Below are 18,296 nucleotides of genomic sequence, written 5' to 3'. Positions count from 1 at the left end.
TCAAATCGTCAAGTCCTTGAGGGCTCTCTCGCAGACATTTTGAGCCCTTTATGAACACTTTCCGTTAGTCCGCATCTCTGCAGACTTTGCATGAGGGAATTACCCACAATTCATAGTGTTGTGACGTTAAACACAGGGTTACCGCGGTTACCAGGGGAAGCCTTCCGTGCCATTTAATTTCAATGGCACTGGAAGCCCCGTGGCGTAAAAAAAAAAAAGGTAAACAAGGAGTTTATGGTTTATTCATCAACCATTTCTTTAAATTTTGCGTATTGAAGTTTGACAAAAACAAGTAAATTGATAATTTCACAGTTACCTCTAGTCACGCAAGGCAAGAGCCTGGAAGACGTTCTAATAGGCGATAAAAACATTAAATAATAACCCACAATTGGCATTGTCAAGGTAACGTGATATGTCACCGCAAAGTGCTGTCCCAGGTGACGTCCGTCATGTCCCCGAGGGTTCAGGGCTTAAGGCCTTAGGGGGGACATTGGGATTGCGCCATTGTGTAATTGTGTGACTTTGGTGTTGGTTCGTTCGGATTCACCAAAGTCACACAATAACACAAACAAACTAAAAAAAAAGAATTTCCTTGAGAAAATGCGTGTGAACGCTGACCGCTGAAATATATTTCAAAGCATTGCTGAAAGAAATACCGAAATCTGAAATGAATTGTCTGTAACATCTTCAAGCTCAAATGCATTGCGCTGTACTGCTGAAAAACCTGGAAACTTTTTAAATTTAAAACTGGTAGAACTGAAAGCTGAATTGCTTTACTTAAAGAGGTAAGAGCTGAAATACATTGCTAGAAAAGCTTGAAGCTAAACTGCAATACTGTCAAAACTGTAAGTTGAAAGGAATTCCCTAATAAGGCTAAATGAAGAAATGCTTTATATGAAAAGTGATATTCAAAAAACAAATGCAGGAGAAATGTATCATACTGTTAGTTTATTTTGTTAACCCCATTTCTCCCATTAGTTGTTACCTTGACAACAACTACTCTTCCTCCTCCATATTCAAATAAAGTACATATAGTCAATAAAAGTTGCACTTACACGTCAAGATTCAAGATTCCTTTATTTGTCATTTTTATGCTCCACATAAAAACGAAATTGTGTTTCTTACATCCACCACTCAGAAATTCAATTGGTGAGAACTATAAAGTAATTAACTAATATTAATACAATACGAACGTCATACGTCATACAATAAACTATAAGTGCTAACAGTTGAAATGTTGCTACCCTCGCTAGTCGGCACCAGAAATACTAGTCGGTTAAACTTATTATTAAAATGTGTATTTTATTCATGTAGACATTTAAATCACATAATCATCAGTCGCCCACGCCTGCCACCACCTCTTCTTCTATACTTTTCTATCACCACCTTCAAACTAAAGACTCAGACCTGTTGTCTTGTCACACTGACCTTCAGTGGTAATATCTTCAGTTTATCCATAGTGCTAATGAACGGAAACATCCTCTCAGTGAAAGTGTGTGTGAAGGTGTGTATGAGAGCGTCAGTATCGGGATCGGATAACGACAGCTGTCCTCCGTCCCAGTCCAGATTCACTCTGATCCTCTGGAGCTTCTTCATCACTCCGAGATGAGTGTTGGGAGATGGTAGTGACCCTGCTGAGTATTTACCATTAGAGAACCATATCCTCCATAATCCAGCCCGTATGTCTCCCTTCCTCGGGACGGACTCTTCTGACACACCCACAAACCAGTCTGTGCTGTCTCCAACCTCGACGTCCCAGCTGTGAGTCCCTGGCTTAAAGCCCTCACAGCCCAGGACGGAGAAGTATTTAACCCTCTCTGGATTATCAGGAAGCAGCTGTCTCTCTCCTGCTCTCACACTGGTCAGATCTTCAGACAGGATGATTCTTGGATCGGCAGTGTTGGGGTCCAGAATCACAGGAGTGTAGGAGACCATGTCCTTCATCTTGTTCCAGATGTTGAAGGCGAGGTTGCCCAGGTGTTTGGCCTCATCTATCAGAGCTCCTGAGAGCAGCTGTGGATCCTCCAGCAGGAGGCGCTGCTGGACTCGTCCCACTGCAGCCTTGTAGTTGAGCAGGAATGAGAGGTCTTCAGCTCTCAGTTTGTCCTCTGTGAACCTGACTGTGTCTGAAAGAGCTGCGATCTCTCTGCACAGAGCCTCCATCTTCTTCTTCATCACCGAACTCTTGTGCCCCTCTTCCTCCCTCAGTGCAGCCACCCTGGCCTGAACTGAACAGGAATAAACTTCCCGGTTTGTCTCCGATGACATCATGTAACGGGTTGAGCTTTGTCAGTTTCATTTTAAACATGAACAAAAAGGAACAGATGATAAGTATTCCTCAAAGGTACAATGGTTGAAGTCATTTTGAAAAAGCAGAATGGCCCTGAGAGCTCAACGCGCTACGAATAGAGAAAACAACCAAATACAGAAACACTCTGCAACAGGCACCACACGACAAGGAAACTGTTTCCAGGGGACACTACAAAGTGATGCACACGGCAGGTTTATGGCTTCTGAAGTTATTGAAGTCGGCTGTTCGTCAGTGGTGTTGAAAGATAAGCTCAATACAAGTTGTTTTTTTGTCTTATTTTATCATTATGATCCTGTGATTCAGATATTATTGCAGATATCTGCTGTTAACCTGGCGTTAACTTTTAGCTTATTATTAACTTGCCAATTAGCACGTTTCTGCATTTGGTTGTGTTTTCTCTATTTTCAAAACTGTAAAAGATATCAAAAAGCTGAATACAAGTTTAATAGTACAAAACCCATTTAAAATTTAAATGGCGTCTGTAGCTGAAAGTATGCGGAAGGAGTAGCATTTCAAAGTGGAGTAGGTTTAAGAGGATTTGAAGATTCTTTCCATCGAGTTACATTATAGTGTTGGTTTTCTTTTTCTGTTTTTAAGTTTAATATTTTTAAAAATATAAGTTAGAAACAAGAAAAGTCATTACGCACGTCCTTAAAGAGCTGAACATTTTGATATTTGAATGATTTCTGTAGCTGTAAATATGCTTTTACGCTTTCTCCAAACTCCATCTGCTGTAGGTAATACACTGACTATGGAGAAGTACCTCATACAACCACACTGACAAACATCCGAACTATCCCTTTAAGCACATTTTATTCTTCATGTGCGAGTGATGCTTGTCCTATACGTCGTATTCATTATGGTATATTTGATTGTCCACATTTCCCTTTTGTTGACAGGTACACATTTGCACAACTGGACTCATCGTGACCCCGCCCCCTAGTAGTCCTGTTACTACGGCAACAGTCTTCACGTTTCCCTCGGATACGAGCTACACGTCCATCTCTGTGGTAGGTGGAATTCTCTGCAGGTCTATAAATCTTACAAACACCAGGCCAGTTAAACATTATTGGAGTAAATGATTCAGAGTTTAGTATGTGTTTTTTTTCTGGAATTCCGGTTACGTTAATCGGAGTACGCACGGCTGCAAAAGTATACAATATAAAATAATCTGTTATGGGTTCAATTAATGAACGCACATTGCAATGTTACCTCCAAAACTTTTTCTTTCTCTTGAGAACGTGAGCTTGTTTAGATGAGAAGATCTGCCTCGTGGCACTTTCCCATCAACAGCTGCTGCTAACAAGCAACATACAGCCGTTACTTCAGGCTGTGAAACTGTTAATCTGTTTTTTTATGTCGAATAAGAAGCTTTATTATGTCACGATCTGTCAACAAACTCCATAAAGACAGAAACATGGAGGAAACTTTTTAAGCAGAAATGAACTTCTTAACAAAACAATAAAAAAAAAATCAGTACAACTACAAAATGTCAAGAAATCCCTTCAGCCCACACAAAACAGCACGCTCACTTCCTGTCTGTCTGTGTGTATGCTCTGGCATGTGGAGTTTCTGAATGAGCAGGAATGTGTACACAAAAGGTTGAGCTCTACGCTTCACTTGGGAACCCTACATGATGTTTTTGTACAGATGATTTCTACTAGCCTGCAGGCAACCTAATTATCTCAGCTCAAGCGTCAGCAGTGAACCGAAGTGCACATCGACACTCACACGTACACACAGGCCTTATACACACACACACACACACACACATACCACAGGGCTGTCTGAGTGCCTCTCTCCTGCACCATTGTGTCATGGAAGCTATTACTCTGCTGCTCAGCGCTGGCAACGTTTGAGCTTTGGGAGGATTCTTCTTGCTCCGAGGTAAAGGAGTCGTCTTCTCCATCTTTCTGACACACTGAGCACTCATTAAAGGGCTTCTAAACATGTGTTATGTTGTTTTTATTTAGGCTGTGACTCAATTAAAATAGTTAATCGTGATTAATCGCACATTTTTTATCTGTTCAAAATGTACCTTAAAAGGAGATTTGTCAAGTATTAAATACTCTTATCAACATGGGAGTGGGCAAATATGCTGCTTTATGCAAATGTATGTAAATATTTATTATTGTAAATCAATTAACAACACAAAACAATGAGAGATATTGTCCAGAAACCCTCACAGGTACTGCATTTAGCATAAAACAATATGCTCAAATCATAACATGGCAAACTGCAGCCCAACAGGCAACAACAGCTGTCTGTGTGTCTGTGCTGACTTGACTATGACTTGTCCCCAAACTGCATGTGATTATCATAAAGTGGGCATGTCTGTAAAGGGGAGACTCGTGGGTACCCATAGAACCCATTTACATTCACATATCTGGAGGTCAGAGGTCAAGGGACCCCTTTGAAAATGGCCATGACAGTTTTTTTTCGCTGAAATTTAGTGTAAGTTTGGAGCGTTATTTAGGCTTCTTCACAACATGGTTGGTACCGATGGATTCATAAGGTTTTGTAGTTTCACATGATGCCCTTATCTTCACTCCAGCTCTAAAGCTGAGCCCGCTACAACCTCCAAAGGATTGAATAGTGGCTTTTTGATTAGTCTGATTTTTAAGAGGTTAAAATTGCAAGTTGCGTTAATGCGTTATTATCGCATTAACTCTGACAGCCCTAGTTATGATGTTTTCATGTGCTTTATGTTGACATAGCAGGTCTGCAACTTAATCCTGTAATCTAGTAGCACACAAAACATTTTTTTTTTCATGGCTCATTAGCCTCGAGTCAAAAGTCTGAACAAGGGAAAACAAGTGAGTCAAGATGAATCCACTCATGCTCCGTTTTTAAGGGTTTGCTCTGAAGTGTCGCCGACAAGACGTGTTTTTTTCTTTTTTCATTTCATATGGTCCCAATTAAATACTGCAATGGATTTAACATCCAGCTATGTGGTCTCCTAGCAACAAACAAACAAGCAGAATAGAAGATTGCGAAGGGGGAAGTCAGGGACAAGGCGGCTACGGCGTCTGCCAAACCAGACTCTCCCCGAGTGTGTCGGCAAACCGGAGGGAATATCCCAGATGACAGATGATCTCTCATTCTCTTTTCCCTTCTTTTGTTACACATAAACAAAACTGGTTTCTCCTCTTACGTAACATACGCTGTGTATTTTAGACTCATGTTGCTTGTTTTTTGTCTTTCTGCGTCACACTGAGAGGAAATAAAATGATGGGGTCGTAATTATCTAACTACTAAAATATGATTTTCTGCTCCTCTCTTAACAGGATGCTCTCCCGCCGCCCCCACCTCCTCCCCCTCAGTCCTCCGTCGACGGAGCGGCGTACTCGTTGGCTGCCGGACAGAGACCCTCCCCCAGCATAAGCGACCAAAGTGGGAGACAAAGACCCACAGTGTGAGTTATAAAAACAGTCCCACACAAAAATATGCAGTCTTCCTTAAATGTGCAGTGAAATGTCAGAAGCGGTTTGTGCAGCGACGGCCCGGGGCCTTAATGGAAACGCTGAAAAGCTCAGCCCACCCCCCCACCTCCCGCCTCAGCTGTCAGTGTGAGGCTGTGAGCATGTGTACAGGTGACGGGTTCATAACCTGTGGATGACGGTCTCCTGGGTGTCATTGGAGATTCCCCACTGACTTTTGACCCCTTCACCTTTTCCCCTCATTACTCCTCCCAAGACAGCGTACACCTGATAAGAATTAGATCCACCCACGCTGCCGTCATCTGCCTGCGCATGCATGTCAGACCCCGAGGCATTTATGTTCCCTTTCCCCCCCTGACAACATTGAAATCGGACGGAAAACATCCCAGCTGAGACTCCCCATCTTCTTTGGCTGCCCTGACCCGCAAATTGCTTTGTCCTCCAGTGCCGATTTTCTCTGGTTCAGAGCAGGGCTCGGTCTCTGCTTGAGGGTCCCCAGAGGAGATGATGACACATGAACAGCTAGAAAATCCAGACCAAATGGCATGCTGTACAAACTGTTAGCTCCATAGTTGTTGTTGTTAAATTCCTTATCTTTTGCTTCCTGTCTGTTCTCCAGCTACGTGGCCATGTTCCCCTACATTCCCCGTAAGGAGGACGAGCTGGAGCTGAGGAAGGGAGAGATGTTTCTGGTGCTGGAACGCTGTCAGGACGGCTGGTTCAAAGGCACCTCCATGCACACCGGCAAGATCGGAGTCTTCCCTGGGAACTACATGAGCCCAGTCAGCAGGTCAGTCATTTATTACACTCAGTCACACGTACACATGTCTGGTTTCACATCTGTGATGCATAGCCAAACGTTAATAACTCCATCTGGTTGTGATTTTTAAGATAACTTATCACCTATCCGGCTCTACATGGTGAAGTCTCTGAGTAAATTTTTTTTACTCAAGGTCTTTTTATTGATATTTAAAGTCGTATAAAATGCAGTAAATCACAGATAGAGTTGTATTGCCCCTCATGTTTCTGCCCCAGCAGAGCCCCATCCCTTTTATAGCATTCCTGTAAGATAAGAGAAGATAAGATATTTCTTTATTAGTCCCACAGTGGGGAAATTTGTATCGTTTAGTAATCAAACTGAATATATTCCAATCACAAAAAATCGTAAGTAAGACACAAACATATTTATTGAATAAAAAGATTTTAAAAAGAATAATAAAAGAAGATAAATATAAATAATACGTGGTAAGAAAAAAATACAAAATAAAATTCAAAAGAATTTACAAATAAATAATATTTAATAATTAATAAGTAAACAATGTAAAATAAATAAATAAAATATCAGTGGCGTCCATTTTTGTTCTGTATAGGTGAAAAATGGTTGCCATATAGCATAAAATTCCTGAGCCTCTTGTAGAAGAGCACATTTTCTCCAATTTTAAATGATGTATAAGGTCTTTAATCCACAGCTTAAAGGTTGGAGGAAATTGTTCCTTTCATTTAAACAGTATAAATCGTCTGGATAAAAGAGATCATATGATGTATATCTTGTGGAGCTACTTCAGATACTGCAGTAGTAGCAGGAGGTTCTCTGGATACTTCCAAAGTATCTGAAAAGGGTTTAACTATTGATTACCAGAAAGTATTTAGTTCTGGAGAAAACGTATGTGAAAGGGCGGCTGATGCTTTAAATACAATGAAGGGAGGCCGAGCGTTTGTCTCCAAACTTCGGAATAGTTTACTTCTTATTTACCTCTTAAATCATCCAATTCAATTAAAACCTTTTTTAAAACTTCTGAAGACTCGCTTATAGTCCCTCGCTTTTCTTAACTGTAAACATTTTTTTTAATTTATATTTTATATAAGCTATTTGACCAAAGAAATGTTCCAACTTTGCAAATAATTCCTATTACTGTAAGCATCGCTGTTGGTTGCAATGCAAATTCCTTTTATAGCAACATGTTGTTAAAAGTTATTTTCTTGATTTCAGCTTTCAGTGTCTATCAGCAGGTTGTGTTTAAAGGGACAGTGTGTAACATTTCGGATTTTGTATAATCACCTGAAACTAAGAATCGTTGTGTTTTCGTTAGCTTAGAATGAGCCGTTTATATCTACATAGGGAGCGGGTCGTCTTCATGGAGTCCGCCACAAACCAAACATTGGAGAGAGCCTTTCACGTTTTTACGTTAGCTGGAGGCCACCGTAGTTCTCGGACACGCTTGTGAAACTGCGGTAACGTGAGCCGCAGAGTGCTAAACCGTGGTACCGCCAGCTGCCGTCTGACCTCTGTTGTTCCTAAAGTAGTGTTATTATGGTATGGATGACCTCTGAGCGAGGACAACGGCGTTACCACGGTTTAACTTTCTGCAGCCTAGGAAAGGGAGGAGTGAACAGAGAGGTACTCAGTTGGTTGCAATCTCAAGCGCACCACTAGATGCCACCAAAACCTACACAATGTCCCTTCAAATAGATATGTGTGATCTCTCACTGTTTCAACTTGTGCAACAGTTTCAGAAGAAGAACACAAAAACATATTAATACAAAATAAATAAATTAAAAACTACTGTGATTAGACTTTAGAAGGGTCACCTGAAAACCGAAAACAGTTTCTGCGGTATAAAACCATCCTGTCGGTCTGATGTTCTACCTCAGACTGTTTTATTGTCTGAGACCCATCTTTCTGTCCTCGCCCTCCAGGACCGCGTCAGGGAGCACGCAGCCCAAAGTGCCCATGAGTCTGTGCACTCAGGCGGGCAGAGGGGTCACCATCGTCAGCCCCACGTCTGCAGCCCTCGGGGCCATCGTTCCAGGTCCCGATTTCAACAAACCCCTCACCGTGAGCTCCGGCGCTCCACCTGCCAACTCCCAACCTGCAGCCGTAGCAACAGCAGCTCAGACCGCCACAGGTCAACAGCCAAAGGTCCCTCTGCACGTCAGCTCCCAGATGACTGTGAATCAGGCTCGCAACGCCGTCAGGACAGGTACGTTTACCGGGAGGAACGTGAGTTCTGGATGTGGGCTCGTTGTATGAAAGGGGTTTTAAAGACGGGTGTGAATCTTTCTGCATCTTACAACTCGATTTTGATCCTTAGGGTCATGATTTGATTCAAAATCAATTCAAAACTCTATGAAAATTTTAGCATTTAAAGATACAGTCTCTGATTTGTTCCCGAATCCCAAAATGTCTGAAGAAACAGTGGGACAAAAAATTTGTAATCGATTTTTGGAAGTTGCTGAATCAATTCAGAATCACATGAAACGATGTTCCCCCCACCCCTAGCTTTAAATGTGTAATATTGTTTTCTATCTCATTTTGCAGCTGCGTGTCACAGTCAGGACCGGCCCACAGCAGCTGTGACTCCCATCCAGTCTGCGACACCTGTCCCCTATCTCCCACACCTCACCGTTTGCCCGCAGCCTTCCTCCAACCCCAACCAGTGCTGCAACCGGGCGGGTGTGGCTATGGGCTGCGCCGCTGCGTCTCTGACTCCACCCAATGTCAGCGCTGCGTCCTTGGAGGGTGACGCTCTGAGATCAGTAGCTATCCTCACCGTCCCCGGCTCGGGGAACAGCTCTGCTCTCAATCCCTCGTCTAACAGCGCGGCCCTCGCGAGCCGACTGGACAAAGACGTCAAGGTAGAAACATTTCAGAGCTTCCATGTACTTCATTAACATTATCTGTATCTAATTATCTACTGCTGACGTGTTTGCAGTAGATGTTTGAATGTTTGATCATGGGAGAGAATTTATGTTCAGATCTAGCCAGATGATTGAAATGCCTTGTAGTGGGTTAGGAGTGTCTGGGATTCCTGATGACATTAGTTTTCTATTCACACTGATAGGATTCACCAATAATAATCAACAAGGAGATGTTATTATTATGCACAGCAGTGCTGCACGATATATCGTTTCAGCATCGACATTGTGATGTACGCAATAGTCAAATCACAAGACGTCATATTTGCCAACCTTGAGACCTCAAAAATAGGGAGGATTTCAGAGACTTTGTTTCCTGCATTCAGGATGAAAATGACAAAATAATAATTAAACTGCAACAGCATTTCTTTTTACTTCTTTTACTTTTAATCTCAGAAAAGAAAACTGAATAATTCACCCCTCTGGCATAAACTAATATTCATCAGTTCTCATTCATTCATTAATTTCTAGTGGTATTTCTGTCTTGTAGTACTCTCCATTTCCCGCAATGTCTTTTTCTTCCGCAGCCCTAATGCCCGGTTTGTTTCTGTCTTTTTGTCGCTTGTTCTGTCTTTTACGACAGACGGTGTCTGTGTTTTTCCTCACTTCCAACCTAGTTTACAACCCGTCTGTGCTATAAATAGGAGTTTCTTTTACCACATTCGTGTGTGTCAGCCCATTCCAGGCTCTACTAGAATATACCTGTCTGCGGTCTGTGAAAATGACTTGTGCCTCAGTAGTTGTTGCAGCTCTCTAACAAACACATTATGCCGTTGCTGCAGAGAGAAAAGAAAAGCCTTCTGAAGCTGTTGTCCTCCAATAAGAAGAAGTCTCGCCCGTCGCCGCCCTCCTCTCCCACCCTCGAGGCGGAACAAGCTGCTGCTGCTGGAGAGGTGCTCCACGGTGCCGTGGGCCCCGACACCTCCCCTCCCTCCGGCTCTGAGCCTGAACCTGCTGCTGCTGTCGCCTCGGCGTTCTCACCCTCTTCAGTCCCAGAGTCCTCTCATAGGAAGAGCAGTCCCCTCGATGGATGTGCACCTATCGCTCCGCCTCCTCGCCAGCCGTGCTCCTCTCTCTTATCTCAACAGCACGACGCAAGGCCCATCATATGTGAGAGGTACGCTGACGTCAATCCTCTGATTGTCCTTCTCATAGCAGTGTTCATTTTGGCAGCTATTTTAGATTTAGTCTAAAGCCTTTTGCACGTTCATTTTTTGTCCGAAATTGTCGCATGTTCAAATAAATACGACGTTGTGTGTTGTGTTTCGCATTCGTCAAAAAGGTAAAAGAGAGTTATTTGACCGCTCCACGTCTCCCAGCACAAAGCACTTTATGATAAAGAAATAAACAAATTCAAAGATGTTGAATTTAAAGGTAGGTTGTGGCAGGTGATTGCAGAACAGCTTGGAATCAGGGATGGTTGCAAAACAAAGGACATAGGAAAGATGAGACATGGTGTGCAAAAACAAAAATGCTTTTTAGTTTTAGTCACATTTTAGTCATTTTTATCCTTCATAGTTTTAGTCAAGTTTTAGTCGCCCAGAAGTCATTCCGTTTTAGTCAACTTGTGTTTTCTCTCTTAATTTCGTCAGCTATGTTTTTATTTAGTCTTTTCCTGTGTCCTTATTTCATCAGATTATATTGAACATTTCAATCTAGTCAATCTAGTCTAGCCAAAACAATCGTTATTATAATTAACCTTTCACCGTTAAGAGAGCCGATCCGCATCGCCCAACATGGAAAAATATGCTGTAATCAACCACCCGACCCAGAAACGGCAACTTTATGCATTACAGTAGCACAGTTTATCGGGTGAAGGATTAAAAAACACTTGTGAAAAATACAGACTTAGTGTGCCAAGAGCTTTAGTCATAGGAAAAAAATGTGTTTGATGAACGTATTTCGTCATAGTTTTGGTTAAATGAACAGTGGTTGATAGAAAGTGTAACTGTATATTCCGGGTATCATGACTTTGTCATTGTGTATCCGTCACTGACTGTGCCTCTGGCTGTCTCCCCCCACAGGTACAGAGTGGTGGTGTCATATCCTCCCCAGAGCGAGGCGGAGCTGGAACTCAAGGAGGGAGACATTGTGTTTGTTCACAGAAAGAGGGAGGACGGCTGGTTCAAAGGCACGCTGCAGAGGAACGGCAGGACCGGACTGTTCCCTGGCAGCTTCGTAGACAGCATCTAACACACACGCACACACACACACACACACACACACACACACACACACTACAGTGAACCACGACCGTGCAAAACCAAACGGATCAGCGCTCACAAGGTTGCCGGGACAGAACCTTCATATACTGACACTTTAACTCCTTAGAGAAAGAACGCTATGAGAGAGAGAGAGAGAGAGCTGCAGAGAAGAACGGAACATGTCGTCATTGGAAGCACAGAGTTAGAGAGCACACTACTCATGAACTTTTCCTTTTTTTTGTTGGTTATTTATATCTTTGTAACAATTCAGCTGTTAAATGTGTGCCTTGTACTGTTCCTCACTTTATTGTACATAAAGGACACAAAGATGATTAGTCCTAAAACAACCAATATGAGCTGTTGATATAGATATGTTACACATTTTAACTTATTTCATAGATTGGCCTTTTTTTTTTTTTTTCAGTGCAACACATTAAGCTGGCACACGCCTTACGCCATGTTTGACCACATCTGACTGCTGTTTTGTATTATTTCTAACTGTCAGCAGCAGACAGGAGGAGGTGTATCAGATGCAACCGGCAATAACAAATGAGCAGTGTCACCATCGCTTGTGCCGTGTAGAAGGAAAAAACGATACTTCCTCCGTCTCTCTGAAGGCGTTATTACCTAAACCTGAGGATCATCGGAGAGATCAGCCGTATTGCACATTCGAGCGACCCTTCCTAAGTCCCGCCCCTCTTCGCTCTGTGCTCCAATAACAGTTGAGCAAGCTTAGCGTCAACTTTGCCGTTTCCTGTTATACTTTTATATGCTACAAGCTAACGCTATATCAAGAGAAGTTTGCATTCGCCCAGTGCATGATGGGAGTGTTGCGGCGAGTTGGAGAGGGTTCTGTATTTTTAATGCGACGCCTCCAAGCTGTCAAACTAGGCAATTTAGTTCTAAAATGAAACCAGATTCAGCAGTTGCACTGACTATTTTTCGTCTAAAATGTCATCAGAAGTAGATTTTGGTGGATCGTTATCACCAATTATCACCGTAATAACAGAAAGTTTAAGAGCCGGCCGCCATGTTCCTGTTTAAAAACCATCGACCAATCAGGTGCTTTCCACGATAGGGTACGCCACCACTTGAGTGGAGCAGTGCGTCCCCTAGTGGCCTCATCGTATCTGGTGGACATGTAACGTTATGGTACGTGTCCAAACGGGCGTTTTTTTGGACGTTAGGGGTCGTGCCGCTAACCCAGCATTGGACGCTTGTTGATGAGCGATTGGACAAACGCTTTCCCTCGTGGGCTGCTGCTCCCAGCTTTCAAATCCCAACCAACATGGCGTCTCGTTTGGAAACTTTCTTCTCGTATATTATATAAAATAGTTTACTGAAATGTGTTTCTGAGAACATTTGAGGCGAGAAATAAGCCTGAATCTGTCTTCATTTTTAAGATCAGCAACGATGAGTTTCCAGAGGGCGGCAAGTCACTCTGGATGCCCGTGATTTGGCATAAAGTAGCCTAGACCTCAACTTTATGTAAATGAGGAGCAACCAACATAAAGCCCTTTCTAACGCGGCGCTACCAGAATGCGTTGCATGGCTGCTTACGTAGACAATGAATGGGAAGTATGGAAATTAAATGTCAAATCACCAACGTCAGCCAGGTTTTTGCTTCCTCCTTATTTCTGTGGTAACGTTAAAGAGATCTGGAAAAGGGCAGATTGGTTGGTTGCTGACATATTTTTAAGATGAATTATCATTAGCAAGAAAAGATCGAGGCTAACGTTCCTTTGTTTATATTATCTCTACGCCCCGGAAATAACTTTCGGTGTTATTTATTTGTATATAACGTTACCAGACGTCTTAACATCCCAGCAGGAAAAGTTACCTGAGTAAAGCCTCGGTTTTTACTTTCCGCAAGAACGATCGCAAGGACGATCGCACGGACGTGAGCTGACGAGGAATCGTGACGAGGAAACGTTTCGATCTTTTATACTCGGTTTCTCCTCGTGGCAAACCGGCAAGTTCTCCATTTTCGCTGCCCATCTCCATGTAGATAGAAAAATGTTGGATGTACACGGACAGGCGAAAACCTGATGCAAAGAACCCTGCGAAGGGACGTGTCTGATGGTGTGATGTCATTTTGGCTTAAAGCATGATTCATGCTTGTCGCATCCACAAGGGTCAAAGTGACGTCACACCATCAGACACGGCCCTTCGCTGGGTTCTTTGCGGCAGGTTTTCGCCTGTCCTTGTATTTACAAATTGCTCTAACTACGTGGCGAAAATTGAGAACTTTGAGGAGCTTTGAGAATGTCGGTTTACCGCGAGGAGAAACCTACACCGAGTATAAAAGATGTCCATGCGATCGTCTTTGCGGAAAGCATAACTGAGGCTGGTAAGTTATCATAATGAATATATCCTTCCACCACTTACTGTAGTTCTTGCTGTCGGCCTCTTGAAGCTATATTGCCTGACGTCCAGAAACTATAATACACGGAACCGGCGTCGCCATGTTTCTTTTTGTTAAGCTTGTCCGGCCTAGCAACAGTAACTAAGGGGGTCGGGAATTAGGAAGGGTCAAATCACAGCCACGTGACCAATGAACAGGCCTCCAGTTTTTATCCCTCTGGTATGGTCGAGGCTGAAGTGCTGAAGGACTGTTAACCTGCAGCGATCAAACATTTGCATGTGATTATCAGGAGACACAGTGGTGACAGATGTGTTGCAGAACTGTTTGCCTTTTTTTTAATACCCGGAAAGAAAACACACTCCAAGAAAAGACGTTGCGGTCAGATATCGCTTACTTTGTACCTTCTTTCGTATTTACCGACCAGCTTCTCTCCTGAACACAGACGTAGCTCTGCATCACAAGAAGAGCGACAAGAGATCATTTCAGCAACACAACAGATTATTTTCAGCGTATATATATGTATATTTATGTTCGTTACAAAATTCCTCCGAGGCTGACACCTGCTGCTCTTAAAAGAGTCTGTCGTTGAACTAAAACCTGGACGCTCGCCCTTCAGCAGGCTCTCCCGTTTTTATACACATTCCTGATGTGACTTGTGGCAATAAAAACACAGCTAGCTAAAGCACCGAATGTTTTGCCTAAAGTGACATATCGTCGTATCACTCCACAGGAAGAGTCTGTTGAAAGCTATAGAAATCAATCACTTTGACCCCCCTTTGATTTATTGATTTTTTTTTTGTGGTTGGGTTTTGTTGTACATTACGTCTATACAAAGTTTTTAATGTTAAGTATTGTATTGACTTGAATTACTGTAAGATTTCTATGTGATTGGAGGGGATTTTTTGGTGCTTGTTAAACATAAAGAATAGGCAGTTGTAGGATTAATACTTTAGGGACTTTCATCAGATCAAATATCTCAACATTTAATTCCTCTTTTCATGATGTGTTCTCTAAAATGCATTGGATAAATGAATGAAATCCTTCAAAGTAAAGGTACTATTAGGTGTAACATTATAGACTGACGCCTCCTGCATCTGATCTTTAAGTCTTATGAGGTATTTAAACACTTAAAAAAGTTGAGGCAATCACTGAATCGTGCCAAATCTGGCTTTGAGAATGAATTTTCCTGATTGAATTGGACCCGTAGTTTTCACGTTTTATTTAGTCTTTTTTGTTGTTAATTGAGGGGGACCACTGTGTAACTGACTGCTGGAATATGTTGTAGTTTGTTGTTAAATTTGGAGAGTGTGGAAACGGATGGTACGAATCACTGTTAGGGCCTTTTTTTTGTCTTTCTGAATTTATGTAGAATTAATCTGATGTTTCTTGGCAATCACCACACCAACCTCAGGCTCTGTGCTAAACTGTTCCTCTGAGTGTCTTTTCATTTCACTGGTAAGCCTTTAATGAATTAATTAATATATATATATACACACATTACTCCAACACGTTCATGCACTATCATAACATATCTAATTGTACTGACTCCGTATTTGTTCATGCATCGGCTGCACAGCTATCCACACATGAAGCATTTTCTTACAACCGTTAATATTTTTCATTTATTGGATCACACGACAACTTTGATTCAACTTTTAACAGATTTTTTCCTCATGCCAAGGTGACTTACTTGATTTTTTTTTTTTTTTTTTGTCTTTAGTTAGTCTGTCGTATGTCTGAAAATGGTGAAATCAACCTATTTGGCACAAATCTATTATGTGAAAAACATTCTGAAGTATTTGAGGGAATAGCACATTTTGTAAAAATCTCTATAACAATAAAAGCTAATGGTTTCCATAATTTCCTTCATTGTTTCATTACAGTAATGTTGTGTTTTCCTTGTGTTATGTTGGCCGCCTGCAGACTGCTGTTGATCAACCCTGTCTGCTACAAAATTACGTTCCCATTAGGGCTGTCAATCGTTTAAAATATTGAATCACGATTAATCGCTTGATTGTCTATAGTTAATCAAAATGTAGTTTAAAGGGATATTTGTATTATATACTCTTATCAACATGGGAGTGGATATATATGCTGCCTTATGCAAATATATATATATATATATATATATATATATATTATTGGAAATCAATTAACAATACAAAACAATGACAGATATTGTCCAGAAACCCTCACAGGTACTGTATTTAGCATTTTTTGGTGGATTTAAAAATGGATTTCATTAATGTATGAATTCTAAAGACAAAGATTAGAACAAATGCAAAACAAAGATGTCAAAGGAGTTAATTTATGGAATAGTTTTGAAAAGGAAATGAAAATGTGTAACACTATATACTGTATATAACTAATTGTGTACAGTTAATAGATTTTTTTTTAAATATTTCCAAAATAGATGATTAACAAATATAAAACTGAAGTATGAACACTTTATTTGGGACTTTTGGGGTATATAAAAAATACGTATATTTTATTTGGTTTCTTTCATTTTCAGTGTATAAATTTAATGAGATTTGTACAAAATAATGAATGTAAAAAGGTGTCGGTGTACTAAGCTAAGGCTTCAGCCTACACCTTTTCAGTCAGTATAAACTTGCTTTGGTTTGTCGCTATTTCAAAAGTACTGACTTATTATTGTTTTTATTATTTTTTATATATGTGTATTTGAGTATAACAGTATAACGACCGAAATAAACTAAACTAAGCAAGTTTAAAAAGATGTGTAGCATTTAGGGGGATCTGCTGGCAGAAATTGATAATAATATTAATCAGTATGTTTTCTTTAGTGTTTAATGACCTGAAAATAAGAATTGTTGTGTTTTATTATCTTAGAATGAGACGTTTTGGAGCGGGGTCCTCATCAGAGAGCTGGCCGCCATGTTTCTACAGTAGCCCAGAATGGACAAACCAAACACTGGCTCTAGAGAGGGACTTTCACGTTTTCATATTTTCACATCGGCCACCATAATTCTTCTACACGCTCGACACACGGAAGAAGTTTCAGTTGGTTGGTCTGTGGGAAAGTAGCTTCAATAATAATAATAATAATAATAATACATTTTATTTGGTGGCGCCTTTCAAGACACCCAAGGACACTTTAAATGTTAATAATAAGATTTGACTGAAAGTATACTCACAGATTATGATAAATAAGCAGTAAATAAAGACAGTTGTTCCTAATGAAGTGTAATCGGGGTGAGTCGTGGTGGTACATGTGGTCATTAATGTCTCCTCTGGCGTTAGAGCAGCTTCTCTGTGAGGTGAACCTTCAGTGTGTTCAGCTGGAAACACTGACAGGAAGTGACAGGCTCCCAGAGAGGTCATTGTGCTGCACACGGCTCCCTGCAGACGATGGGTTACCATGGAAATAAGTTACTCCCAATGTATGAGCGTAAGACTTAGCAGGAAGAATAAAAACGAGGACCTTTATCCTGCAAATATGTATGTGTACATTTAAATATTTCTGTCTGACTTCATCAAATTTGTTTTGTATTTTTTAGTCTTTCTGCTTGTTTTACTTTGGTACTTACAAAATGCTTTTTTTATTATTTTTTTATTACATATTTTATAAGTGGAAATGTGTAGTATGGTATACAAGATTGAAAGGTCCAGTATTTCCACTTTTTTTTTTGTATTTAACAAATCACAATGGAAAAGAGAAAAGAATTAAACAAAAAAAAAGAAGCAAAAATGCAAGTTCATTATTATTATTATTATTATTATTATTATTATTATTATTATTATTATAGCACATTTCAGCAACAAGGCTATTCAAAGCGCTTTACATAAAATATAAAACATTAAAAGCATCTAGAAATACATATATAAGATAAAAATAAAATAAAATAAAAAAATAAGATGAAATAGAATACATAGTGAATGACAGATAATAAAACCCACTGAATAATAATATTAACAATGATTATTATTATTATTATTATTATTAATAATAATAATAATTATTATTATTATTAATAATGATACGAATTTGTATTATTATTAATAATAATAATAATTATTATTATTAATTATAATAATAATGGTTATTATTAATAATAATAATAATTGTTATTATTATTAATAGTATTATATAAAATATATAAGAAATAGCGTTTTTTACACGTTATTATCACATTAACTTTGACAGCCCTAATATAATTATAAACAGCTGCATTAGCTTCCAAAAATACCCCAAGAATCAAAGAAATCATCCAGAAAACATCAAGTGTTTTTGAGAAGAAGAAAGAAAAACTAAATTTAAC

The 18,296-nt window shown here is 40.4% G+C and overlaps 1 protein-coding gene across 1 annotated transcript in view; it reads left to right on the top strand.

Moving 5' to 3' along the window:
* Window positions 1-15,876, top strand: part of sh3rf1 (SH3 domain containing ring finger 1) — a 60,900-nt gene extending 45,024 nt beyond the window's left edge. The window contains exons 6-12 of the mRNA XM_074636182.1: window positions 3,211-3,321; window positions 5,599-5,726; window positions 6,371-6,541; window positions 8,449-8,732; window positions 9,071-9,387; window positions 10,230-10,564; window positions 11,472-15,876. Coding sequence (XP_074492283.1) covers window positions 3,211-3,321; window positions 5,599-5,726; window positions 6,371-6,541; window positions 8,449-8,732; window positions 9,071-9,387; window positions 10,230-10,564; window positions 11,472-11,640 — 1,515 coding nt within the window. The 3' untranslated portion in view covers window positions 11,641-15,876. The remainder of the gene's footprint in view (window positions 1-3,210; window positions 3,322-5,598; window positions 5,727-6,370; window positions 6,542-8,448; window positions 8,733-9,070; window positions 9,388-10,229; window positions 10,565-11,471) is intronic.
* The last annotated feature ends 2,420 nt before the right edge of the window (window positions 15,877-18,296 follow it).

This window comes from Sebastes fasciatus, chromosome 5 (genome assembly GCF_043250625.1).
Source record: "Sebastes fasciatus isolate fSebFas1 chromosome 5, fSebFas1.pri, whole genome shotgun sequence".
Lineage (NCBI taxonomy): Eukaryota > Metazoa > Chordata > Actinopteri > Perciformes > Sebastidae > Sebastes > Sebastes fasciatus.
Note: the sequence above shows the minus strand (reverse complement) of the source record. Positions and strands in the feature narration are given on the sequence as shown.